Source organism: Antennarius striatus, chromosome 2 (assembly GCF_040054535.1).
Source record: "Antennarius striatus isolate MH-2024 chromosome 2, ASM4005453v1, whole genome shotgun sequence".
Classification (NCBI taxonomy): domain Eukaryota; kingdom Metazoa; phylum Chordata; class Actinopteri; order Lophiiformes; family Antennariidae; genus Antennarius; species Antennarius striatus.
The window spans coordinates 14,248,807-14,276,135 of record NC_090777.1 but is presented as its reverse complement, the minus strand read 5'-3'; the positions used below and the strand labels follow the sequence as shown (position 1 = coordinate 14,276,135).

The following is a 27,329-nucleotide window of genomic DNA, read 5'->3' as shown; positions in this document are numbered from 1 at the left end:
TCATTGATGAGGTCCTCCAGGGTTTGAGGAATTCCACCAGGAAGTACCATTCTCATGAAGTTGTCTTCACCTAGGATCCTTGCCAGTGTACTCTCAGCCATGCTGACCAATACACTGAAAAACACATATTAATAATATTGTTAATAAAACGAAAAGTCATCAGTATCTATTAATATCTATCAATATTATTAAAAGATCAATTAAAATGCAAATAGCATCAATCAGAACCTCACACTCTGGTGCATTAGGCATAGGCCCAGTCATAGTAGCCTTTGCATTTAAAAGGATCTTTTTTTGTAAAATAGGGGCTTTTGCTTAAAACAGTTCTAGGATTTCCTTGTCGAAGTTGGAAAAAATAACCCTTGTGACCTGGTCAAAGGGGCCAAAATTGAGGCTTAACTAACGTTGAAATACAAATTGTGGATATACTGCTAAGATTTCGGTCAGGAGTGCATGTGGATGATTTTTAGGTCTTGATAAGAGGAAGAATTGAGTTTTGGTTTGATTTCTGTATGACATTCTTACAGACTATAGTAGGCAATCTAGCGTCTATAGGTGGCACTAGAAAGCACATTTAGCCATTGTAAGAATTATATGAACATTTTTGCTAGACCTGCCAAATTTAATGTTTTTGAGCATGTGTAGGGGGTTAAATTTAGGCTTCAAGTAATGTAATAAGAGAAAGTAAAAAGAAAAAAAAAAGACATTAAAATAAAATAGCTTCCTCTGCCTTGCCACCGAGCTCAGCTCCTAATAACTGTTAAAGCAACCCATGCCTAATGCAGTTGCAATTACAAGTCATATCATATATAAATGGCACTCAGCATTACAGATATACTTCACCCAGAAAGCCACAGCGGGGAACAGTAAACTCCAGATGGTCACGAATGGACCAGTTTTAGTTGAGACACATGAAAGGTAGGGTGAATCTTCATGGAAGAAGGCAACCTTAGACAAACAGCGGCAGGATTTACGACCTCGACAGCTTTAAATGGACCAATGAAACGGGGTGCCAAAATTGTGGACTATACCTGCAAGGGAATGTTTTTAGCTGCCAGCCACACTTTCTGACCTCCTTGGTAGGGCAGAGTTGGAATCTGGTGTCTATCCGCGATTTGCCTGTTTCATTCAGCAGTGCGAAGCAGAGCTGAATCAGAATCAGAAAAAAAAGTTTATTGCCAGGTACAGTAAAGTTTACCACACGAGGAACTTGACGCGGTGTCGGTGCATTAAAAGGTGGAAGAGAAGCAATGAGGAATTTTAAAAAAAGAACTATTTACAATTCACATTACCGTGAGATATATATGATTGGTGTTTACAGGCGAAGAAGAAAAGTCCAAAGAGTAAACTGCCTTTGCAGAGTGGTGAGGGGCGGATGGTTACCTGGGGGGAGGGGGGGCATTGTTCATGAGGCTGACTGCAGTGGGGAAGAAGCTATTATTGTGGCGTGAGGTCCTGGTCTGAATGGACCGTAGCCTCTTGCCAGAGGGGAGGGTCTGGAACAGGTTGTGGCCGGGATGAGAGGGGTCAGCAGCAATTCTGGCTGCACGTCTACTGGTCCTTGTGTCGAACAGTTCCTGGAGGCGTGGAAGGCTGCAGCTGTTCACCTTCTCTGCAGAGCAGATGACGTAGACTGTAGACGTAGGTCGTTGTAGACGTAGGTCGTTGACAGAGTGGGGGGCTCTAGGCTTGTAATTGGTGATAGCCTTGAGCCCTCTCCAGACAGAGGCAGAGTCATTGGCTGAGAATTGTTCTTCCATTCTCTTACCATATGCAGATTTGGCTCTTCTCACCTTTTACCAAATCTGTACTTGGCCTCCTTGTATCTTTCTCTGTCCCCACTTCTGAATGCAGCCTCCTTCTCTGACCTGAGCCTTCTGAGTGTGGCTGTGAACCAGGGTGTGTCGTTGTTGTAGCTAATCCTGGTGTGTTGGGATGACGCTGTCCCCTAATGTAGAATGTCACAGTGTCCGTGTACTCATCCAGGCTGTTGGTGGCAGACCTAAAAACATCCCAATTTGTGCAGTCCAAACACTCCTGAAGTTCCCCCGCTGCATCACTGGTCCACTTCTTGGATGTCCTCACAACAGGTTTGCAGACCTTTAATTTCTGCTTGTAGGCAGGAATCAGATGCACCATGATATGGTCGGACTGGCCCAGTGGGAATAGCGTGGTACACCCCGATGATGGTGGAGTAGCAGTGGTCCAGGACGTTCCCTTCTCTGGTGGGGAACTTGATGAGCAGTCTGAACTTTGGGAGGTCTTGGGAGAGATTAACTTTGTTAAAATCCCCGAGGACAGTAACCAAGGCATCTGAGTGTGCACCTTCCGGTCTCAGTATTTCGTCGGCCAGCATGCGCTGCGCCTCGCACACGTTAGCTTCCGGCGGGATGGAAACACCAACGAGAATGAATGAGGAGAACTCACGGGGTGAGTACAAGGGCTTGCAGTTGATGAGGAGGGCTTCCAGGTCCGGGGAACAGTGCTGAGTTAGTACTGTCACATCGTTGCACCAACCGTTGTGGATGTAAAAGCAAATTCCACCTCCTTCCATTCTGCCGGAAAGCGCCATGTTCCTGTCTGCTCTGTAGAGATCTAACCTGCTCAGGTGAAGCACAGAGTCCGGAATGAGATCTCACAGCCACGTTTCCATAAAGCACAAGACGCAGGACGTGGAAAAATCCCTGTTTGTGTTTAGCAGCAGGCTCAGCTCGTCCATTTTGTTGCAGAGTGAGTGCACGTTAGAGAGGAAAATCCCAGGGAGCGCTGTGCGTGGTTCAAGCCGGCGGAGACGCACCAGCGCACCGGAGAGCTTTCCTCTTCTGCGGTGTCTCACCTTGCTGCAACCTTCTTGACCAGAATTGGCATTAAAACTGCAGTTGAGGCCAGGAAAGTCGGAAATAAATCCTGTGGAGTAGTAACTCTGATGGCCATGAGAGTTTCCCTGGAGTAGTAGCCATCAGAGTGGTAGAAAACCAAATTAAAGCTCAAAAGAAGAAAAACAAGGGCGCACCGAAACTCCGAGGTGGCCATCCGTTGCACCATCAGTGGCTCTGCAAAGCAGAGCTGAATGAAAAAGCAGAGAACAAGCCCACCCAGGCAAAAGTAAAGATAAATGAATGTTATTTCTTCAGCCAAACTTACTTTCCCAAGTTTTTTTACCAGCCCCACCAAATAAACCTGACTACAACAGCTCTGCCTAGAGGTATATGAGCTTGTAGTTTTATAGAACAGACCACAAATAGATGCAAATTACAATAGCACTAACATGACAGCAGAAGGTGTTTGAGATGAAGGTAATTGTTTCAACCCCATCCCTCTCAGACTGTTAGACTACATCATCTCTGGCTTTCTCTCCTAACCACATACCACCAATATCTGTGTAGGTTCTCAGTCATTCAGGTCATGGTTATCCAAAAGCTGTTTAAGTCAATCCACTGGACGTTAAGAAAATTCTTGAAGAGGTTTCGTCTCTCATACAAGAGAGACCTCTATCCATGTGGTTGGAAATGCTCCACAGGCCCTGAAACATATAGAGGATTGGGTTTACAGAGTTACATCAGGTTGGAAGTAGTTTCAACTGAGTAACATACAAACATGAACAAAAATAAACACAAACAATACAATAACATTGCTGTAAATTGGCACATGGTACTGTTGTTTAAGTTACTGTCTATGTAAGTTACTGTAGGCATTTTAGACAAATGCCTCTCCTCTCCTCACAGTGATCCTTTGTTTGGATATTTACAACTTTGGGTACGTGTGTGTGTGTGTGTGTGTGTGTGTGTGTGCGTGCGTGCGTGCGTGCGTGTGTGTGTGTGTGTGTGTGTGCGTGCATGTTTGTATTCTTACCTTAAAATGTTCTTCTGCCAAACCTGTTTGCAAAACGTTCTCAACTTATGCATTCTGCAGACCTTCTGCAGACATGGAACGACAATAGCATTATCAGTGACAACCTGTTGAAGTGATTAAAAAACTGTCTGTCCTTGCATTTACATGAAATATAAATAAATAACTTTCTAGTATGGATTAGCTGTTGGCAACATCCAATTACATATAGCAGGTGCTATAAATCCAAATACTTGCTTGATTTACTCTACATGTAATAACAACAATCTGCTCTGTTTTCTGTGCCAACAGTTAAGTAAATGTTCTTATCAGTCTCTGGATGAAGGACATCACTGATGAGTGTGTTTCCACATGATATATTTTTGTAAAACCTTCATGAGAAACAAACACAGTATGATTTCGGTCTCATCATGTGATTGCTAAAAGACATCATGTAAATGAAAATAGAAAAAAATTAAATTACTTTTCCTGTGGCCCAACTTTCAGCCTGTAATTACAGGCACACTACGTGTAACAATAACTATAATAACTATGTGCATGACTTGAGCTGAATGGTCAGCTGTGTGTGTCTGCTTGTGTTTGCCCTGTCGCCATGATTTTATCCATCTGTGCAGATGCAATTATGTTTGCACCTATCTCTCTTCAGTTATGGATTACATCGTGGGTAATTTTCTATCTATTTTTATGGAATTGTCGCAAATAAAACAAAGGTGTTATTCATAAGCCAGCCAAATGGAATTGACAGAACCCATGAATATTGGGCCTTTTTACTGAGTATTAAATCATGTTTAATTTTATTAATCCAAGCCTCGGGGATTAGGACGGATATAAATTTAGTTAAAATGCTTCTATTTATTAGGGCATATCAAAAAAGATTTTTTTAAAAACTAATGAAAATGAGGCTTCTTTGGGGTATTACAGGAAAGTGTGTTGACAAATCTTTGAAACCACATGTCTGAATTTAAGCAGTGCTTTACAGCGTGATATAACCATGTCTAAGTCAGTTTGACTGTTTTTGTTTGTTTGTTTTTTGTATGAATGTCACCTCAGTGCTCTCTTTTTCTGCCCTGTCGCCATAGGAGGACAGTTCAGACCTGAAGTGTCAGCTCCACTTTGCCAAAGAGGAATCAGCCCTGATGTGCAAGAAGCTGACCAAACTAGTGAAGGACAGTGAGGCAATGAAGGAGGAGCTGACCAAGTACAGATCACTCTATGGAGATGTCAATGTCTCACTCTCAGTGGAGGAGGTGAGGATGAGGCTGGGGAAAAATAGTTGCTACTAGATTTATGCTTTAGAAGCACTGCATTGGCTGTATCATAAACAGGCAAACAAATGGTTTGTGAACAAAGCAGTGAAGTAGGAGTTAAGATCACAGTATGGAGAATCTACTGTAAATCTTATTTGGAGGAGGTGGGACTACTGGCATACTACTAATATGTCAGCATTTAATTTTATGAGGTGTGTGAATGGACTGTGCCTCCAGGTGGCTGATTCCCCTCACACACGTGAGGCAGAGGTCAGAATCCACCTGAAGCTGGTGGAGGAGGAAGCCAACCTGCTGAGCCGACGTATTGTGGAGCTGGAGGTGGAGAACAGAGGTCTCCGAGCTGAGATGGATGACATGAAGGGACCACAAGGTAGATTTAACACTCAATAATTTTTCTAAAACACCTGAGCAGTCTGTCTGTTCTTTCTTTCACTCTCGTGTCTTTACAATTTGTATTTCAGCTGCCATTTTGCTTAACATTGCCTCAGCGTATCTGTTTAGGGCCGGGGTTATGGTTATTTGTATCATGCAAAGACGAGCCAATCAGCTAAATCGAATCTTCTATATTCATTTCATTAGTTTTAATACACCTTTTTACATCTCATTGTGTCTTTTTTCCCAGATGGTTCTCAGGAACTTAATGGCGTTAGTGGTGGTCCTGGGGCAGATCTGGGCCAAGGAGGAGGAGCCATGGTACTAGCGGGAGGAGCTTCATCTGAAAACGTTATGGAGCTCCAGAGACACCTCCAATTTGTGGAAGAAGAGGCAGAGTTGCTGAGGAGGTCTCTCATCGAGATGGAGGAACAGAACAAACTCCTGATGAATGAAATCAACCGCTACAAATCTGAACTCCCACTGCTCTCGTCCCCCCTCTCGTCTCACTCACTGACATCACTGACAGATGGGCTACTCACTGACAGTTCGATGCACTCTATACAAGAAGGGGCTGTGCTCATCAGCACAGATTCTCCGGCCCAGGAGGAGGAGCTCAGATTGGCCAGGCTTCAAATCGGAGAACTGAGTGGTAAGGTGAAGAAGCTGCAGTATGAGAACAGAGTGCTTCTGTCCAACCTGCAACGGTGTGACTTGGCCTCCTACCATGTTCCTTCCTTTTCTTCATCCTCACTTCGACTGGCTCTGGACACTGACGCTGAGGCTGGAGACTCAGCTGAATGCCTTCCCAACAGGTAGCATGAATTGACCATTCTCCCTTACAGTTGTAACTCATTTAGTTTTTCGTTCGCTGCAAAATAAGAAACATTCTTCTGCTTTATGTTTGATAATTCAATTGTCATTCAAGTAAAGCTGTTGATTTTAACCGTATAACATTTCTAAGATACAAAGGTGGACTCAACAAAAACAGAATACTGTACATGAAAGTGTTTTTGCATCCTCAGATTTTATACTAGATTTAATCATCAGCCCACGTTTAAATGCATCCAGTATGTTATTTGTTGGACACAAGACAGTGATGTCATCATTATTAGTAGCATTGCTCAGCCTGTAAAGATCTGAAACACATCACTTATAAATGTTTGAGAAACAGCTTGCTGTCATCATAATCCAAAGTAATAACATGACTGAGAATCTCAGTGAGGCTGTACTTTGGTACATAGATGGTGTGTGCTAAATGTTAAAATCAACATCATGTCAAGGGTGACATTCTATTTATAAGTGTAATGCTCACCAGGATAGGTTAACATGTTAGCAAGACAGATTATGTAAAAGACAGTGCAGAACTTTCAGAAACTGTTTTCAACTATTAAAAAAGTAGCAATAAAATGTTATCATCAAAGTTATCACTATTCATCATGTGGAGGACATCCACATTCTTGTTCTTTCCAACATCCGTGACCTTAATAATAGATTAAGAGAGTATGTTAAATGAAACTCTTCCTTTCTGAAAATATTTTCTCTTGAATTAATGTTTTGTGATGTTATAGCTTCTATTATTCCTGATATTTTAATATTCTGAGAAGGTTTTTATGATGACTTAGCAGATGGAATTTACCGTATTATTGCTAAATAAAAATGTTCCTTCAGGTCAATAATAAACTTTGAATTATTACTATTATGTGAATTGAAATGAGAAATCCTGATGTGCTTTTTGTGTTATTCAATCAGCCCACCCCACCGCAAAGAACCAGTAGGAGGTGAGAACGACGCCATGGACATCAGAGAACGAAAAATGAAAATGGAGGACAATACTGATGCAACAACCTCACTCGTTATGTGCCTGGGGCAAAATGACCATGATTCCTTGCTGGCCATGAGGGACCAAGCTCGCTTGGTTTCCACAGCTATACAGCTCCTGACCTCCCCTGAGTCAAACTGCCTCTCCATGTCCTCAACCATCTACCACAAGGTGTGCAGCAACAATGCAGCAGAGCCATGTGATCTAGAGAAACCGCAGCTTCACAGTCAGGTATGCAACCTATTCCTGGTAATCCATGTAGTTTTAAAACTTTAAATGTTGGAGGAAATCTGACAAGAAATTATACATGAGTCTGTTTATTCCAATTGAACGATGATATTTTTTTGTTCAAAAATTGGCCAAGTATCAGACCTGTTTCCAAAAAGCTGTACATACATTCCTGAATATTTAACTGTGTGGCCTTTAAAAATCATGCTTCTTAAAAAATACAAACTATGAATATATATGTGTACTTTTATGAAATATTACAATCTTGACTTTAAAAATAGAATTTTAAAATGTCTGGTTAGGTTCTCGAAACTCCCAAAAAGAATGTGTCAGCAAATTAACCCAGATGATGAGTGAGAGGCACTTGTACAAAATGTTTAACACCAAACAGACTTGATCCAATGCATTTCATCAGATTATGTTTTTCATGTCAACTACTGCTGATTAGCGATACTCTTCATTCTGCAGTGGATATGAACATTTGTATTGCTTTACATTCAACTGCAGTAAGCTTTTGAATGCTCTGTTTTGTGTGACTGTTATATGTGTAGTATATGTGTAGCTTAAAGTGGTGTGATACAGGAAACAAGCAGCACATTTTCACATTCAAGAAGCTGGAACCAGATTTTTTTAAATTTAATAAAAACAGGGTAATTACAAATGATAGCCATTTTTCATTTTCAAAGAAGATCTGGGTATATCCTATACTGAAAGACAGCAGATCCATTCCCTCTCATTCATAATCAATTAGAAAATCTCCAGTTTATCTGCATTGCATGTTTTCGGTGGTGGGAGAAAGCCAGAGAACCCGGAGAGAACCCACACAGACATGGGGAAAACATACAAACTCCTCACAGAAAGTCCCTCAGTTGTATTTGAACTTGAGACCTTCTTGCTATGTGGCTGCAGAACTACCCGATGCGTCACCATGCTGCTGAATTTTATGTGTTCTTTCACTGATCACTCCCACATCAGCGCCGTTACATTGCATCAGCATGCATTCCTTCTCCATCCATCACTGACAGAGTTTTATGTTTTTGCTTTCCAGATTTTAGCGCTGTCTGACCTGGCGGATCGGCCTCTGGTTGGTGCGTTGACCAGCAGACTGCAGGCCTTACACTCGCAGCTACAGGCGTTTATCGAACAAGTAGACAACCTGGGTAAACCTCCAGCAGGCAGGAGGGACTCTCAGTTGGAAGGAGAGTCTCCCCTAGCCTCACCCTGCACCTCCCTCATTTGCTCTGGAGATGGCCAGGATGGATTGAACTCTGCTGAAGAGAATGTAAAGAAACACCTCTCCTTTCCATTCCTTGTCACTCTGTGTCTTTCATTTATTGACAGTTTTTTCAAGCTTTTACTTTTGTTACAATTTTTGTTTCCATTTGCTGTTTTTTTTTTCTATTCTTATCTGTCGGGTCTAGTATCTAATCATCACTTTGACCAAACACCACTCCTAATCCCATCCAAATATGCTGCCTCAGTTCTTTTCATAGCAGTGAATGGATTTACACAACATGCTCAAATCTGATATATCACCATTGACTGACAATAAAAACTATCCTGACAATGGAAATATAAGGCAAAGTAAGATGATAGCTACTAAATGTTACATGTGGTTTATTTTGCTGATCATCAAAAAACTCAGAATGGCAAACAAACTGTATTTATATCACAGTATTTGCTCTAGCCACTCAAAAACTTGTACTGCATGCCCCATTCATACACACATTCAAACACTGACCTTGCTCAATAAATGTTTTGCCTCTCATCCAAGAAGCTTCTTCAGTTCAGAACTGGAAGACATTCTTTCAGTTCAGAACTGAATAAGCCTCTTGGATAAGAGGCGAAAGTCTTCAAGAAACTTTCTTAGAGTCCAGTGGATTGATTTAAAGAGCTTTAGATAACCATGACCTGGATTACTGAGAACCTACACAGACATCTTTTAGCAATATCATTCACATCTATTTCCTTATGCAGCCACATTCACACCCATAAAGTTGTCCATATTTATAATATGCCTTACTCTGGCATCATGTATTATGCCAGATGCCAACACAATAACTATCCTGCGACCCCTAAGAAATAGTGAACATACTCCAAAAGCATTGTCTGATTGTCGAAACGTAAACTAAGATTTTTTTTTAAGAGAATGTAAAGCGTTTTTTGTTATTGAGTCGATTTTCAATTGTTTAAATGTTGTTTTGTCATACATTTATTCAGCTGATTGTAGACTTGACAAGCCAGCACTCTATATTAGTGGCAAAATCAAAGTTCCACCTCGGATCATGATGCTTATGTCATGAAACTGATAAGATACTGAGCTCTAATTAGAATCCCGGTCTTAGGTCATCAAATCTGAAAGGCTCCACTGGGATATTTATGAGCTGCTGTGGACTTACAGGGATTTTATTATTGATTATTTCAATCTGATGATCCACTGTATTTTCAATGATACATGCGCTGTCAAAACTAAATTTTATGATTGACAAAGTTGCAAAAAAGAATGTTTGAATCTTCAGATGAGCTTTAAAAAATCTGTGGATAATCCACAGAGATATACAGCAAATGAAAGCAAACATGTTAATATACAGTTAATATTTTTGCAATGTTGATTTTTGTCATTCCAGTTGGAAAAATAGTTATTTGTAAAATCTGTTTATTTTTTCTCTAAACTAGTTGCATTTGCTTATTTGTAGTAGCTTATAATTAAACTACTTGACGCTTTAAGGAAATACATTATGATGACCCCATTAGAGGCCAATTCTGAGTCCCGACTCCCCTCCGATTTCTCCTCCCTTTTCTTTTTCTCCCTCTCCTTCCCTCTTTCTTTCTTTCCCTCTGCATGGGCACCATGACAATTGGTTTCTGCACTTGACCTCCATTCTCTCCTTTTTATCCTCCATTCATCTCTTGTCATCTCCTCAACTGGCCCTATACTCTCGTCAGACTCCTCCTTGCTCTCTTCACATCCTCTTGCCTCCATCTTTCCCATTCATCTATATTCACACTGTCCTTGCTTTCTTCATCCATCTGCCCTCAATTCTTTACCCTAATGTTCCCATCATTGCTACATCTCCCGGTCACTTCCTTCTTTTAACTTCATTACTTCTTTTCTTGCCCTCTCATTTCCCCTACTTCTACTCTTTCCATCCCCCTTCCTATCTTTTTATCTTGCATCTCTCTTCTCTCAACCCTTCTCTACACCCTGGTATTTACTTTTCACTCCTCTTTCTTCAGCCATTAATTCTACTCTCCATCCTCCTTTTCTTTCTTTTCTCCACCCTCTCCTTCTCTTTGACAAAGATCTTTTTCCTTTACATACTTTTCTTCATCTTGTGAGATTCATATTTAATTAGTTCTGTTTTGTTTATTTGTTTTTATATGGATGGAAATCTTTTTTTATTGTTTTTCTATTATTTTCTGTGTTCGTCTTGTTTTATTTTAATTTGCATGATTATTTCCGTTGTGTTTTTCTTCCACAAATACTCCTCTTCCCTGTCCCTCCTTTTCTCCTGTGTGTGTGTTTTGGGTTTTTTTTTGTCTTTTTCTTCATTAACTTGCCCATGCATGCATGCAGCAGGCTGACTCTAGGGACCAATCAGAATCGGATGTGAAAGATCAAGCTGAGGCGGGCAGCCAATTAAACATCAGTGAGCCTCAAACGCAGGAAAACACCCAGCTGGAACACGGAGAGAAGGAGGCAGATGTTGTGCTGGTGAGTCAGTCAATATCTTCAAATCACAACCCTTCATACTGAAGCGTGAATTTTATCTGGCAACTGATAAATATGTTCACGAATGGTTGAGACGTGTATCGCAGATATTTACACTACTCAAATAAAACTAGTTAGCCGAAGAGTTTCTGGCGCTAAGATATTCGTAATGGGTAATACTGGAATTACTGTAAAACGAAATGGTTTTTTTTAAAAATTCAACTGTTTATTTTTATTCTGGTGTTTTTCTTAATTATTATTATTCAGGGAGAGTTTATTTGTTTAGTTTTTTGTTTGTGGCATCAGTATATTTTTCTATGTTGTTGTTTTCCAGCATACACTCCCTTATTAGTTAGGTTTAAGAGGCAGAAGAGATTTACATTCATTATCTGAATGGCAAGACAGGCATCACTCCTTTGGGCTGAATGTATACGCTGTGGAGCTTGAGGCACTACTGTCATTACTATGGATAAATTTGCAGCAAGTCTGTTGTCAGTCAGTGTTTTTTATCGCAGCTACAGCATTAGTATATAGTATCTGATTAGTCAAAACAAGTTTCAGTAGAGTTAGTATCGTTAACTTTATATTGACGTCTTCATGACATAGTTTATTCACCAGAGAGCACAAACAGGTTGATTTTTCAACTGTACAGCCTTCTGCTATGTATATAACTTGGTATAGAGAATGATAAGATCAGTTTAAGGGATTTGCATTGAGATTTACAGTATATTGTGTGTTCATGTAAAAAAAACAAAGAAAATGAATAGTGATGACATATTTGAATTTTAAATATCAAAATTAATAGTACTAACAAAAGTAGGTTAAATTTTGCTGTAATATAAATACTGAAGTATTATATTTATTTTTTCCCCAACGTTTTCAACCACATGAAATGGTTGAAGTTTGCCGATTTCATTATATTACAAAAGCGGGAACCTGTGGAAATTCCACATTAAAACAATACAGTGGTACCTCTACTTATGAAATTAATTGGTTCTGAAAGAAATTTCTTTAGTAGAAAAATTTGTAGGTAAAGACGCGTTTTCCATGCAAATGCCCTAATCCGTTCCAAGCCCCCCAAAATTCCAACATAAATGTTTTATAAAGCATAAAAATGCATCAAAAAATGTAACAAATACATGTTAAAATTAGATTATTACACTATGAATGAGAGTTGTGCATAATGTAAAAAACAAAGAATAGAATAAACAAAAAAAATGATGGTCATTTACCTTTTAACTGCTGTCCTCATTGTTTTTTGCCCTCTTTGGTTCATACACGCTTACCTCACCATGCTGAACAACAGAGTGAATTCCAGTCCTCCTTTTGAACTTCTCCAACCACCCACGCAATGCCTTAAACTCCTTAAACTTCCTTTTGTTTAAATAACGTGGCAATTGTAGATGCATTATGGCCATATTCTTTGGCGAGATCAACCAAAAATATCCCTTTCTTACGTTTTTCTATTATCTCTGACTTTGTTTGTATGGACAAAAAAACTCTTTTCTTCTTCTTTTCTTTTCCTCTTTTCTCCATCACTTTCTTGGGGTCCAAGGGAGTGCTCTAAATGTTAATATATTTACGTAAAACTATCAGGACACCTCATGGGTCGAGGGCCGAATGACGAGGACGCTGCTTAAACACCTATCTAGCTACACACAGAGGTCCCTCTTAGCCAATAGGATGCCAGGATGCTAGGTAATAGCCAATGGCAGAGCAGCTATAAGAATGTTTCGTTCAGGAACCTTTGGGAGCTTCGAGTAGCAGCCCATACTGTATTTTTACCTTTCGTATCTTGAAATTTCTTTTGTAACTAGAGGCAATATTTTCCTGTTGAGGCGTTTCATAACTTGGAAATTTCGTATGAAGAGACATTCGTAAGTAGAGGTACCACTGTACTGTCAAACTTCATATCAAACATATGGAAAAAAATGTATTGTTATTATAAAGCAAGCGCACCCATCACAGAGTTCTCCTACCAGCAGGCAGCGCATCCCAGTCTGACCCAGAACTGGCATTTGCGTCATTGGCGAGGAATGTGAATGAATGAATAAATAAATAAATATATAAACATTATGACTCATAAGGAAAGAAACAGACAAACATCTAACTGTCGAGCATGTTTATCAACGCGTCTTCAATGTGGAGCTGTTATACGTCAGAAAATAGCCAGTTTTAACTCCGTCCATTCTGTGTGTACATGTAGACATGGGTCACACACACTAACATCGCAGCAGTTTTCGTCGCAGGGAGATGCCACCCGGATAGAAAAAGTTTCGGTTACAGCGTCCACGCGACAACGCATACCCAACGTTTTCAAAAAACTTAACTTTGGCTGGCGTTTTCATCCCAGATATCTGCGTTGTTGTGTGGACGAAAGGCGTAATCGCAATACCCCGATGCCTTACGCCATATTGTTCACGTGATTCCTCCTGGCAGATGCGCCGTGATTGGTTGGGTGCCTTGATTAGTTGGGCGCTTAATTGACAGGTAGTGGATGGAGTTAAAACGCGACAGCGTGAGTTTTTCGAGCTTATTCAAATATAAACAGTAGGTGGGGAGATTTTAGTATCAATATTTAAGTTAGTGAAGCTAATAAAGGAGTGGCACAGTGGCTCAGTATGTAGTGCTGTCGCCGTACCGATATTGTCGAGTTTACTTGTTCTCCCCGTGTCTGTTTGGGTTCCCTCTGGGTTCTCCGTCTCCCTCCCTCCTCCAAAAAACATGCGCTTCAGGTTAACTGGCAATTCAAAATTGCCTGTGAGTGCGTCAGTGTGTGCGTGCTTCTTTGTCTACGTCTCTTTGTGGCTCCGCATTGCACTGGCGTCGTGCCCGGAGTTTCCCCCGCCTCATGCCCTAAGACAGCTGGGATAGGCTCCAGCTTCCCCCGACCCGCACAAGCGGATGAAGTGGTTAGAGAAAATGAATGAATGAATGAATGAATTAAAGCTGATAAAGGCCTAACACTCAAAACTTGACTACCAACATAGAAACATCACATCAGTTCCTTCTGAGCAAACACACAACAAGCACCTCTGAAAGGCTCATGTAAACATTCTCACACACACTAACACGCATTCACACACACACATGCATACTCTCAGAATTCAGTTTTTGCAGATTTGGCTTGAGGTAACTCAAGTGTAGTATTGAAGGCTTATGTTAGCAACACAGCGGTGTAAACAAACATAAACAGTGACCTCATCATCAGATGTGGGACTGACAGGAAGAAAGGTCCTTTGTTTGGCTGACCTTTTGGTGGCATGTCTCCATGGGAACCTTGACTGTGTGTGTCTGTATATTTATCCTGGACTAAGTGGGTGAATGAGAGGCAGATCTGTCTGTGTCTGTGACAGAGCACCAACAATAATATAAATCCTACACTGTCACATTCAGACTTTGTTTTGTGGTAGAATGTGTTATTTGGTTTCATTCTATAATACTGGATTTATTTTTCTAATAAGGTATTAACTTTGAGAGTGTTTAAACAAGAGATAAGATTATAGAAATGTTGATGCCTGTCTAAGAAAAGAGCATAAAGTGTGTAGTGAGGGGTTTTACAACTTCATCTGTAATAATTGTAAAAACAAAGCTGAAAACTTCAGTTTTCTCCTAATGTTGTTATTTTTATAAAGTACCTTTAAAGACCAAATGAGACAAGATTTAGACTGTCAAATAGTCAACACTATTGGTATTTACATGTTAACCATCCCTGTGTACATGTGTGGAAAAGGAAGCAGAATCCATTCATTTATGTGTGAACAAAGTCCGCTTATGAAAGAGAAATTTTGTTTTTCTTTTCTATAGAATTCTTTCTATAGAATTCTTTTCTATAGAATTAGATGATTCATTTCAAGATGATTGTACACTATTGAAAACATAACTGAATATTATATCCGGTTTCTACAGATAGATGGCTATAAACATAACACACTGGGCATTTAAAATATACTTACAAAAAATGATTTACTGTACTTAAATTAAGGCATTCTTATTTCATTTTATTTTCTTTCATGTGTTATCTTTCAGAATTTAGTAATGTGCTGCCAGTGTTTCACAATGACAGTGGGGTCAAAATAGGTGAGAGCAGAAAAGCACACTGCTGTATTAGAGCAGAAGTTGTGTTGGGAAAAAAGACATAAATGGTACAGTGGTCGGTTGATGGATAGCATTCACCCGGTAGCCGAATGAGCCATTGAGACACTGCATGAGATTACATTTGCGTGGAGACATGCAGGACTGGGCCTCAGCTGAGCTGTGATTTAAAGCCTGTAGCACAATATTGTTGTGTTATGTGCTTCTCACATTCTGCTTGTTCTCTTTTTCCATTTCTTTTCAACTTTAATCCATCACGTCTCTCTCTGCTGCTTCCATTACTGTTCTTATTCATTTTTCTTTCCTTTAATCTACGTATTTGTCAATATTTTTTTCTTTAACTCCATTCATTGCATCTTTGTCTCCTTCATTCCTTTCCTGCAGCTCATCCAGTCCAGTGACCTCCAGGCTGGGCATTCTCATGCAGAGGAGGCGGCTCATAGATGTGAGAAGGACCTGGAAAAGGAGGAGCTGGCTCAGGGAGATACCTTTGTCAAAATCAAACAAGTCAGTTTGCAGCACTAAATACAAAGTTTGTTTTGGTTGTTTGTTGGATCAAATCTTGTGCTGCAGTGCCAACAATAGCAGTGCTATTTATTTTATGCTTTTGGTGACACCTTGCATTGGAGCACACACAGATACTCCTTATGGATTATTATCTTGCATTTAAAGGTACATAACATTCACCAAATAAGCAGTTTGGCCAATTGGCTTGTTTTGTCTTGTCTTTCTCAGCTGCAGGCAGAACACCAGAAAGTTCTGCTCCGTCGGGACTTCCAGTTGCAAAGTTTGGGACTCCAGCTTCGGCTTCAGCAGAAACTGTGGAGCCAGGAGAGGACTCTGCTGGTGCAGGAGTCTCAGCACCTCAAACAGGCCCTGCTGGTGCTCAGCCTTAAATTGCGCTGTTTCCTCAAACAGTGGAGACTGGGCTGCAAGGACACTGAGTGGAAAGACATTCTGGAGGTATGAATGGGAAAACACAAACATTTCTTGTACCTAAAATTCATGCAACAGATGTACTCATTACAATTCCATTACTTTGAAAATTTACATAGAAATGGTCTGAATATGAAGTCTTGCAAAGAAATGTGATAAAGAAGTCATGAATTATGCCTTTAGGTCGCCATTCAGCATGTGTTGCAAAACACAGGATGGAAATAATGACTTACAGCAGATCCTGCTCCTTCTTTGATTGTTTAGATGAACAGTCTTAAGGATCTCTACCTCCTGTTGGAGGAGGAAAACCTGCCAAGTCCCTCTCACCAGACCGACAAGAGAGCTGCTACAGATGAGCAAGCATCCAGCCCAAATATCAAAGTAAGTGGAGTGACAGACACATGCACAAACACCCAAGTACACACACAGAGACACACAATCTTACATGCATCATTTGTCTTTACCCGTAGTCCAGCGCTGTGAGCAGCACCTTGGCAGACCTGAAGGTGGCTCTGCAGGATCTGAGTGGAGAGTTGCGACAGGAGAGACAGGGATCCCAGGAACTTACCCAGCAATTTGCGAAGGCCAAGGTATCATGGGAGGTAGAACGGACCGAACTAAAGAGCGTCATCATGCAGGTGAAAAGGATTCTTATAAATAATGGAGAAAGGAAAACAGAAAAGTGTTTTTGTTCAAAAAGGTGTGGTATTTATGTGAAGACAATTACAGTATTTTCCGCACTATACGGCGCACCTAAAAGCCCATAATTTTCTCATAATCACGTAGTGCGCCGTATAATCTGATACACCTTGCATATGGATTAATATTAATATTAGTATTGTTGAAAACAAGATCGCTGGAAAAAAGCCGGCAGTCTGGCCGCCCGTCATGCCGCACCAGGAGGCACCCTCAGGCACTACCCCCCCATAACAACGGTAGTCAAGGGGCGTCGCCGAAGTGGCGGCTCTCACTGAGCTGCTGTTTGACGGCAGAGCATCACAGGTGACCGGCTACAATTGCGTAGCAAAACAGGGAATTTTCAACAATTCTATTAATAAAGCTTGAATGACTGATTGATCTCAGTGTTTCCCAATTACTGTGGCGCCGGAAATAACCCACTTTAAACTTAATTGGTCTAAAAAATGCCATTGTCCTGTAATCTGGTATGTAGTGATGGTAGTGACGGTAACAGTCATGAATGCTCTAGCTAGTGGACGGATAGCGCAACTACAGCCACTAGTTTTTTAAACCCATTTTAATTTTTTTATTATATGCGCCTTAAAATCCGGTGCACCTTATATATCAAATGAATTATAAAATAAACAATTCATTAAGGGTGCACCTTATAATCTAGTGTGCCTTATAGTGCAGAAAATACTGTATTGAATTGTTAGCTCATGTTTCCAGGAGACATGTTTAAATTCAAAGGAAGAGCTACATCAGATTAAAAAAAATTGAAGAAATAAATGATTGGGGAAATGTCCTTATCAGACAATCAGTAACTCATCAACTACAGGAAAGTTATATATATATATATATATATATATATATATATATATATATATATATATATATATAGCTCGGGTCCTCTACCAGAGGCCTGGGAGTCTGAGGGTTCTGCGCAGTATCTTAGCTGTTCCTAGGACTGCGCTCTTCCTGACTGAGGCTTCAGATGTTGTTCCAGGAATCTGCTGGAGCCACTCTTCCAGTTTGGGGGTCACTGCCCCAAGTGCTCCTACTACCACGGGGACCACATTAACCTTAACCTTCCACATCTGTTCCAGCTGTTCTTTCAACCCTTGATATTTCTCAATCTTTTCGTGTTCCTTCTTCCTGAGCATCAGCTGGAATCGCCACATCTATCACCACTGCACTCTTCTGCTCTTTGTCCATCACCACAATGTCCGGTTTGTTAGCCAGTAGCTGTTTGTCGGTCTGGAAGCTGAAGTCCCACAGGATCTTAGCCTTGCCGTTCTCAACCACCTTTGGTGGTATGTCCCATTGGGATTTGGGTACTTCTAGTCCATACTGGGTACAGATGTTCCTGTACACTATCACAGCTACTTGGTTGTGCCTTTCCATGTATGCTGAGCTGGCGAGCATCTTACACCCTGCTACCACATGCTGGACTGACTCTGGGGCTTCTTTACATAGCCTGCACCTTGGGTCAGATCTACTGTGGTAGATATTGGCCTCTATTGCCCTTGTACTTAGGGCCTGTTCTTGTGCTGCCATGATCAGTGCCTCTGTGCTGTCTGTCAGTCCAGCTTTATTCAGCCATTGGTAGGTCTTCTTGATATCAGCCACTTCCTCTATCTGACGGTGGTACATGCCGTGTAGGGGCTTGTCCCTCCATGTTGTCTCCTCCTCCTCCTCCTCTTCCTCCTCAGGTTTCTGCTGTCTAAGGCATTCACTGAGCAGTTCATCTGTTGGGGCCATCTTCCTGATGTACTCTTGGATTTTTGATGTCTCATCCTGGACAGTGGCCCTGATGCTCATTAGTCCTCGGCCTCCCTCTTTCCGCTTAGTGTACAGCCTCAGGATGCTGGACTTGGGGTGAAACCCTCCATGCATGGTGAGGAGCTTTCTAGTCTTGATATCTGTGGCTTCTATCTCCTCCTTTGGCCAGCTTATGATCCCAGCGGGGTATCTGATGACCGGCAGTGCATACATGTTGATGGCTCGGACCTTGTTCTTGCCATTCAGCTGATTTCTCAGGACTTGCCTTACTCTCTGGAGGTATTTGGCTGTGGATGACTTCCTTGCGGCCTCCTCATGGTTGCCATTAGCCTGTGGGATTCCAAGGTATTTGTAGCTGTCCTTGATGTCTTCTATCCTGCCCCCTGGTAGGTTGACTCCTTCAGTTCTGATCATCTTGCCTCTTCTTGATACCATCCGGCCACATTTGTCTAATCCGAATGACATCCCTATGCCGTCGCTGTAGATCCTGGTGGTGTGGATCAGTGAGTCAATTTCTCGCTCATTCCTGGCATACAGCTTGATGTCATCCATATAGAGGAGATGGCTGATTGTTGTCCCGCTTCGGAATTGGTATCCGTAGCCACTCTTTGTGATGATGTGACTGAGGGGGTTCAGGCCTATGCAGAACAGCAGTGGTGATAGTGCATCCCCTTGGTATATGCCGCACTTGATGTTAACTTGGGCAATTGGCTTGGAGTTAGTCTCCAGGGTTGTCTTCCACTTCCCCATTGAGTTCTTGATGAAGGCTCTTAGTGTCCTGTTGATCTTATACAGTTCCAGACATTCCAGTATCCACGTGTGTGGCATTGAGTCGTAGGCTTTCTGGTAGTCAATCCAGGCGGTGCACAAGTTGGTCTGCCTATTCTTACAGTCTCTGTGTACTGCTCTGTCCACCAGTAGCTGGTGCTTGGCTCCCCTGGTGTTACTACCAACTCCTTTCTGTGTCCCACTCATGTATTGATCCTTGTGCCTACTCATCTTAGTGGCCATGATGCCTGACAGGAGCTTCCATGTTGTACTGAGACAGGTTATTGGCCGGTAGTTGGATGGGGTAGATTCCTTCTGTGGGTCTTTCATGATCAGGACTGTCCTGCCTTCAGTCAACCATTCTGGGTGCGTCCCATCCCTCAGCAGCTGGTTCATCTGTGCTGCTAGACGCTCGTGGAGTGCTGTCAGCGTCTTTATATATATATATATATATATATATATATATATATATATATATATATATATATATATATATATATATATATATATATATATATATATATATATATATATATATATTGGTCCATGAGGGTGTTGGTTCCATGAAGGAGGCGGTGGGGGGGGGTGATGCCCAGGACTGCCCACCAACAGGGGTGGAGAGAGGAATGATGGAAGTGGAGGGGGAGCATGGGGGGTCGGGATGTGAGGGGGAGGCAGACGGTTGTGAACTGAACCTGTTGAAGAAAATATTCAGCTCGTTGGCTCTGTCTAGACCGCCTGATGGTTGTCGTTGTCCCCCTGAGCACCCTGTGATCTTCTTCATTCCAGACCACACGTCCCTCATGTTCTGCTGGAGTTTGGCCTCCAGCTTCCTCCTATAGGTCTTCTTACACTCCCTCAGTTTGTCTCAGACCTCGTGCTGCACTCATGCTGTATGCATCCTTGGTTTCAGCATACAGCAGGTCCAAAGACTTATTGTTCCTGGTGGGACAGTCCACATATTGGTGGAATGTGGGCAGCAATCGATCCAGGGTGACATGGTTGAAATCACCGGTGATCACTGTGAAGGCGTTAGGGTGCTGGGTCTGCACCCTGGTGACAGTGGAGGTGATGCCGTTGGTGCGTCTGCTGATGGGGGGATGTAGGTTCCAATTATAACAGCCGACGTGAACTACCGAGGGAGATAATATGGCCGCATTCCCACGGCAAACAGCTCGATGTCCGGGCTGCAGAGACGTTCCTTCACGTGCACGTGTCCCAGATTGCACCACTTTTCACTGACATACAGTGCAATCCCTCCTCCCTTCTTATTGCCGCTACTAATAACGTCTCTGTCCGCGCGAACAACAATGAAGCCGGGTACCGCCACGCTGTCGCCTGGGATGTGCGAGTGCAGCCATGTCTCCGTGAAACACATCACGCTACACTCACGATACTCCCGCTGGGTTTTAACCAGCATGGTGTGCGCGTCCACCTTACTGCCCAGAGACCTCACATTCCCCGTAATAATGGCCGGCACTGTCGGATGAAACCTCATCTTTTTCGCCTTCAGCCTTGCCCCAGCTCTGCAGGTCTGATGCTCCAATGCAGCGCAATCAGCTGGTCGTGGGTGTAAACAATGCGCTCACCGGTTGCCATGGGTATCATTCGAATAAAAAGGTTGGGGATATGTCCAGAAAAAGTTTCAAGAGGATGAGAAGGTCGTCACCAATCTGGTTGGCGATGGCAAGAAGTAAAAAACAAAGGTGAAAGGACAAAAATGAAGGAGAAAAATGAACAAAGAAACACACGGGAGCTACTGTAACAGTCACCACTTAGCATGGCGCCATGTTGTTATATACATTTACTGTGTATGTGTGTGTGTGTATATATATATATATATATATATATATATATATATATATATATATATATATATATATATATGCTATGTAAAGTAGCCCCAGAGTCAGTCCAGCATGTGGTAGCAGGGTGTAAGATGCTCGCCAGCTCAGCATACATGGAAAGGCACAACCAAGTAACTGTGATAGTGTTCATGAACATCTGTACCCGGTATGGACTAGAAGTACCCAAATCCCAATGGGACATACCACCGAAGGTGGTTGAGAACGGCAAGGCTAAGATCCTGTGGGACTTCAGCTTCCAGACCGACAAACAGCTACTGGCTAACAAACCGGACATAGTGGTGATGGACAAAGAGCAGAAGAGAGCAGTGGTGATAGATGTGGCGATTCCAGCTGATGCCAACATCAGGAAGAAGGAACACGAAAAGATTGAGAAATATCAAGGGTTGAAAGAACAGCTGGAACAGATGTGGAAGGTTAAGGTTAATGTGGTCCCCATGGTAGTAGGAGCACTTGGGGCAGTGACCCCTAAACTGGAAGAGTGGCTCCAGCAGATTCCTGGAACAACATCTGAAGCCTCAGTCCAGAAGAGCGCAGTCCTAGGAACAGCTAAGATACTGCGCAGAACCCTCAGACTCCCAGGCCTCTGGTAGAGGACCCGAGCTTGAGGATTACACATAGATACCACCCTGAAAGGGTGAGAGGGACTTTTTTTTTTTATTATATATATACAGTATATTGTATAAATGTCTGTATAATATGTATTAATACACAAAGATAGTCAAATGGATTGAGGTGAAACATCAGATTTTCAGTTTACAATGGATCACATTCAGCTCCTTACATTCCTGCATTTAACATCTGTATCATCAGTGTACATTACATTAATATCTGGGCTGTATTTTTATTTTGAAATTGTGCTTTAAAAAATTACATTTCACACAAAGTATTAATTCAGCCCATTGTAACTTTGACAAAAACGTTTTGAACAAAGTTAATGTCCCAACTTGTATTTTAATGTTATTTTTCTTTATTCACTTAGTTCGATCCTTGATTGATAGAGTTCTGTGAGTCAAACCACCAAACACTATTGTTTTCAATGCCATATCACAATAAACCTCTCATGCACCAATAAATGGCAATAATCCAGTAAAATTCCTCCCTCTGTACACGTCAAAAGTAAACATCATTAAGATTTGGGGTTTGTGAGGTTTGGTTCATCATTGATGAGAAACATTTCAATGCCAGGAGATGGGTTAAGTATGTTGGGGTTACAGTAGGATTGGACCGTAGATGGTTCCTTTAGCACCATATATGGACATCAGTGCCACAGAGCCAGAGAGGCAGGGGAATGACTGATTTGTCTGTGTGGGTGGGTGAGTATGTGCGTGTGTGTGTGTGTGTGTGTGTGTGTGTGTGTGTGTGTGTGTGTGTGTGTGTGTGTGTGTGTGTGTGTGTGTGTGTGTGTGTGTGTGTGTGTGTGTGTGTGTGTGTGTGTGTGTGTGTGTGTTTGTGCGTGTGTGTGTGTGTGTGTGTGTGTGTGTGTGTGTGTGTGTGTGTGTGTGTGTGTGGTGGTTGTGTCAAAATGACAGCAGAGTAGTGTTGGCTGGTGAACTCAAAAGTCGGACAGAGAAAAGGAAAGCAGAGTAGCTAAGAAAAAATAAAGGGATCTTACCTACAAGCTCTTTGACAGATTTGTGGAGAGTGATAAAAGGGGTGAAATTTAAGGTGACAGAGATTGTGAGAAAAAAGGTGAAACAGATGGTGAGAGGGTGAGAAATAGAAGTAGAGGGAAATGGAAAAATTAAAGAGCAGAGAGAGTAGAATGACAGTTGTGTGATATACTTGATTTTGTATTTTAGAAATGTTAATGTCATTGTCTGTGAATTGCTCCCAGGTTTTAACAATGAAACATATGAACAAGATTTACAAATGTATGTTAACTTAAGTGATATAATCAAGAGATGCAATTTTTATATACTGTATTTCATAGCAAGAGAAACATACAGAATTAATACTAATGCTGATAATCAGTTAAAATAAGTGTTACACTAATTGTCAGAATGTTTTGAAATTCTTATTGTATTGATGTACTTTTTAGAGTACTTTGTATTGTAGTATTCTTGCATGGTTGTGTTGCTGTTCTACTCCAACAAAATTCCAAATTAAACAATTTAAAAGAGAGCAGCGAAGTAAAGAAAGTACATTTTTGATTATGAGATGCAAAATAAATAAATAAACTATCAGTAGAAAAGCTACATTTTGTTCTAAAAGTATATCCTTTTCTGCTCCTCGGAGTGGCAAATTAAGCATTTCGATGCTGTAAATAATGCAATCTCACTGCAATTTCTTTGTGTTTATCCAGCTTGAGACCAAAACAGGCAAGGCTGCCGCTACATTGGCTGCTGCTGATGCACTGGAACCTCCAGACCTGAAGGTGGCACTGAAGAAGGAGCGTGAAGAACACCAACACCTCCTTGCTGAGTCCTATGCAGCGGTGATGGACCTTACAAAACAGGTAAAAATTAATGACTGAATTAAGTATAATGCAGTTGAAAGTTCTTGTGGAGGCTTTTTTTCATCCTGTTTAAGGTTCCCTGACCTATACTGGTTGGTTTGCCCTCCACATTCATACTGCTCTCAGTTATCTCTTTTTCTTTACTCTCCAATGTAACCAACGTGGATCAATCAGCTGCAAATTGGAAACAGGAACTGGAGCAGAGAGAAACTGGAGCTGTTGGAGAGGTTCAGCCAGGAGAGAACCCAGTGGGAACAAAGACTGAGAGATGCTACTACACAACAGGGGAAGGTATAAGTGTGTGTGTGGGGGGGGGGGGGGGGTCTGTCAAAGAGTGAGTGTCTCTCTTTATTATGATGGAATCTGAAAGCACAAAGGTGTTAGCTTTTCACTTAGACGTGTCCTCCCAGCACATTCAAACCCTGTTCCTATCCACATTGTGTTTCCTTTCCTTGACCGGCGGATTACCGCCCTCCTGGGTCCTGCCAGAGTTTCTTCCTCAGTGGGAGAATTCTTCTATGTCAATGTCGCTCATGTTTGTTCTGGAGGGTTTTGTTTGGTTTTTCTTTCGGTTTAAGTTCTTTGGAATGTTTGCTGATGTGATTAACTTTATAACTTAAAAGTATAAATAAAAGTTGATTGACTGATTGATCTTAATATTTCCTAAGTAGCGAAGCTTTGTTTCCCCTGTCAGCTGGTAGGTAGGCAAAGTCCCGTTCCTTCCTCCATCTTAAATAGATTGACTTTCATGATTTCCAAATTATTTTTTACATTTTACAAACATCATATATGTAATTGGTGTTTTAGCTATGCATAATTCTTGGAAGGTTCTATACTGTCACAGGAAGTTAAGTGATTTTTTTGTCTACACAGTATGCCACACAGTCACAGCTCAGTTGAATCAATGACTCATGTTCACAATGATTTATTATGACACTTTATAATGTCTTCAGATCAAGGTCATGCTGTTCTGGGCTTCTTCTCTACCATGAACACAGCATCCTGTATTCATAGGGGGAAAAAAGTATGCCATATGTTTTAACAATGTTTTGAGTCACATTCACATACTGTAAAGTTCCTCTAGTCTTTAATGTCTATTTATCACAGTTTTTAAATAAAGCTAGTTAAGATTCAGGAAAAATAACATTGATAATAATGAAATAAATTGTGAATGCAATAAAACACTGTGTAGGGATTTGTCCTTGAAACCCACTGATCTGCTAAACTGGAAGTCCAGGATCTAGTTTCATCTTCTTGCTGAATTTGTTTAACACTGTGCTATTTTTGCTTTGAACAAGTAGAAGAGAGTAGAGTAGAAGACAGTAATTTTCCTGCTTCACCAACTAACCCTAAAAGCACTATAGTCCCATTTACCGACAGAAACTGCTAAGCTGTTAATACTGTTTTGTGAAAAAAAGCGAACTTTTTCCAAAGTCATGGCTTCACTGAGGTCAAGCTTCAGTTTAATTTTAGGTTGAGCTCACCAGGAAAAACATGGTCAGTCTGAACTGCTGATTATACACCAGCACAAGCACTGCCAAGCTGCAGCAGCAATTCAGGGATCTATAGAGGATTTCATCATTGTTTTAAGTTCTCAGTAGTTCACAATTACCAGATCCATCATCTCATCTACCAGCTGTTCCATCTTACTTTTTGTTTCTCAGTCTGAGCATGTGCTTGCCTTCCATTTCTCACCTTCTTTCCTCTCCAATCATTCCAGTCCCAACCCTCTGCCTTGTTTCTTTTTTTGTCTACATGTGGGCAGTGATCCCATCTCACTTCTATCCCATTATGTGGTTCTGTCTTGTTTTGGACACTTTGGTGGGAGACCAAAGTGTCCAAAACAAGACAGACACATGATGTCTCATTCCCTCTGAGTGTATCTGTGTCACACTCTGTCACCCCACAATTTGTGTCTAGTCTGCTTTTTTTTTCAATTTAAAGGCAACTGTGCTGGGCCATTATAGACATTTGATTAAACTACCACCTTCAGGCCAGTTGGTGTGAGTGTTGTTACATTTTTGAAGATACTGTGCATATCTTATGTTTACTTAAGTAGTTATTTTATGAAATAAAATGGTATGCAGTGCAGTTTGAAAATAAATGATGGGTTGCAGCATGCCTTATTTGAGAATACAGTAATCATAAATGAGATAGTAGTCAATTTAGGAGAAAGCATTGTCTACGTGAGAGACAGGAGTCTTTTCAGCTGAAGTGCAAGTATTTGGAAGTTGGTAGAAACAGATAAATCCTGAGAAAACCCACACAGACATGGGGAGAACATACAAAATCTGCACAGAAAGGAGTCGAACCCAGAACGTTCTTGCTGTGAGGTGACAGTGTTACCCACAGCACCACTGTGGCAAAATCAGATGAGGATATGTGATCTGAATCGATCCACGGTCAGCAGATTAAGTTTAACTCATTAATAATAATAATAATAATAATAATAATAATAATACATTTTATTTGACTACTATGTCTCATCCTTCAATTTTTCAGTCATTAGCTTTATGTATTGTACCCATGTCGTGACTTAAAACTGGTTCTTTAAACAACTCTGTTACCATGCCGACTTCACTGAACATACAGTATTTTGGTATTAACATTCATCAGGCTACTTAAATAAACATTCTGTTTGCAATCAAGTAGTATGTAGCTTTATGTTACAATATGGACACGTTCATTGATCAGTCTGTAGCTCAGTGAGTTGGAGCATCCATCAGTGTATGTATTACGTTTCCCCTTCTTCCACACTCTCTCCCCGATTCTTCTGTGAGTGTGGCAAGAACAAAAATGACTCAACAACATTTGTGTGTTTGCGAATGTTTGCATGCATTCTGTCTGTTATTATATTGATTATACTGTACTATTCACCTCTTCCTGTGCATTAGTACCTGAATAATTGAATGACAGTGAAAGAAATGTGTCTATTTATGTCTTTCAGGCTATGGGAATTGAAATAGAAAAAAGAAAAACACTAAAGGAGCAATATGAACAGATGATGCATGTCATTTAAATGCAGATAATCCATACATCCAGTCTTTTATTCTCCAATGAATGTCTGGAGTTTTTTTGTCCTTTCAGGAAAAGTCATTCCCTGGCGAATCCTCTTCAGACACAGTTGTCGCCAACAGCACAGGCTCTCAAAGGTAACAATGTAAACAATATTTTATAGACCTGAAGACTGTTTTCTTATTGCTTTTTATATACAGACCCTTTACAAAGAATTAGAATATGATGGAAAGGTTATTTATTAGTTGAAGTGGACTTCCAGCTCATAAAACCCACAGGAACAATAATTTAAAACATTACAATACTGTGAAAAAAATCATCCCAAATGTTGCAGGGCATGACATTTTTTTAAACTGAGTGTCACACACTATCCATCCATTCATCCATCCATCCATCCATTTTCAACCGCTTATCTGGGGCCGGGTCACGGGAGCAACAGTCTCAGCAGGGATGCCCATACTTCCCTCCCCCCAGACACCTC

The 27,329-nt window shown here is 41.1% G+C and overlaps 1 protein-coding gene across 2 annotated transcripts in view; it reads left to right on the top strand.

Moving 5' to 3' along the window:
• The window catches only part of mtcl2 (microtubule crosslinking factor 2), a 103,227-nt gene that overhangs the window by 58,953 nt on the left and 16,945 nt on the right, over positions 1 to 27,329 (top strand). The window contains exons 6-18 of one of the 2 annotated variants that reach the window (XM_068327930.1): positions 4,929 to 5,096; positions 5,334 to 5,487; positions 5,740 to 6,304; positions 7,242 to 7,542; positions 8,588 to 8,821; positions 11,120 to 11,254; positions 15,731 to 15,853; positions 16,082 to 16,309; positions 16,547 to 16,663; positions 16,753 to 16,920; positions 23,681 to 23,833; positions 24,008 to 24,124; positions 26,921 to 26,985. In XM_068327930.1, coding sequence (XP_068184031.1) covers positions 4,929 to 5,096; positions 5,334 to 5,487; positions 5,740 to 6,304; positions 7,242 to 7,542; positions 8,588 to 8,821; positions 11,120 to 11,254; positions 15,731 to 15,853; positions 16,082 to 16,309; positions 16,547 to 16,663; positions 16,753 to 16,920; positions 23,681 to 23,833; positions 24,008 to 24,124; positions 26,921 to 26,985 — 2,528 coding nt within the window. Of the gene's footprint in view, positions 1 to 4,928; positions 5,097 to 5,333; positions 5,488 to 5,739; positions 6,305 to 7,241; positions 7,543 to 8,587; positions 8,822 to 11,116; positions 11,255 to 15,730; positions 15,854 to 16,081; positions 16,310 to 16,546; positions 16,664 to 16,752; positions 16,921 to 23,680; positions 23,834 to 24,007; positions 24,125 to 26,920; positions 26,986 to 27,329 lie in introns of both variants that reach the window. The other variant, XM_068327923.1, reaches the window with a different exon arrangement.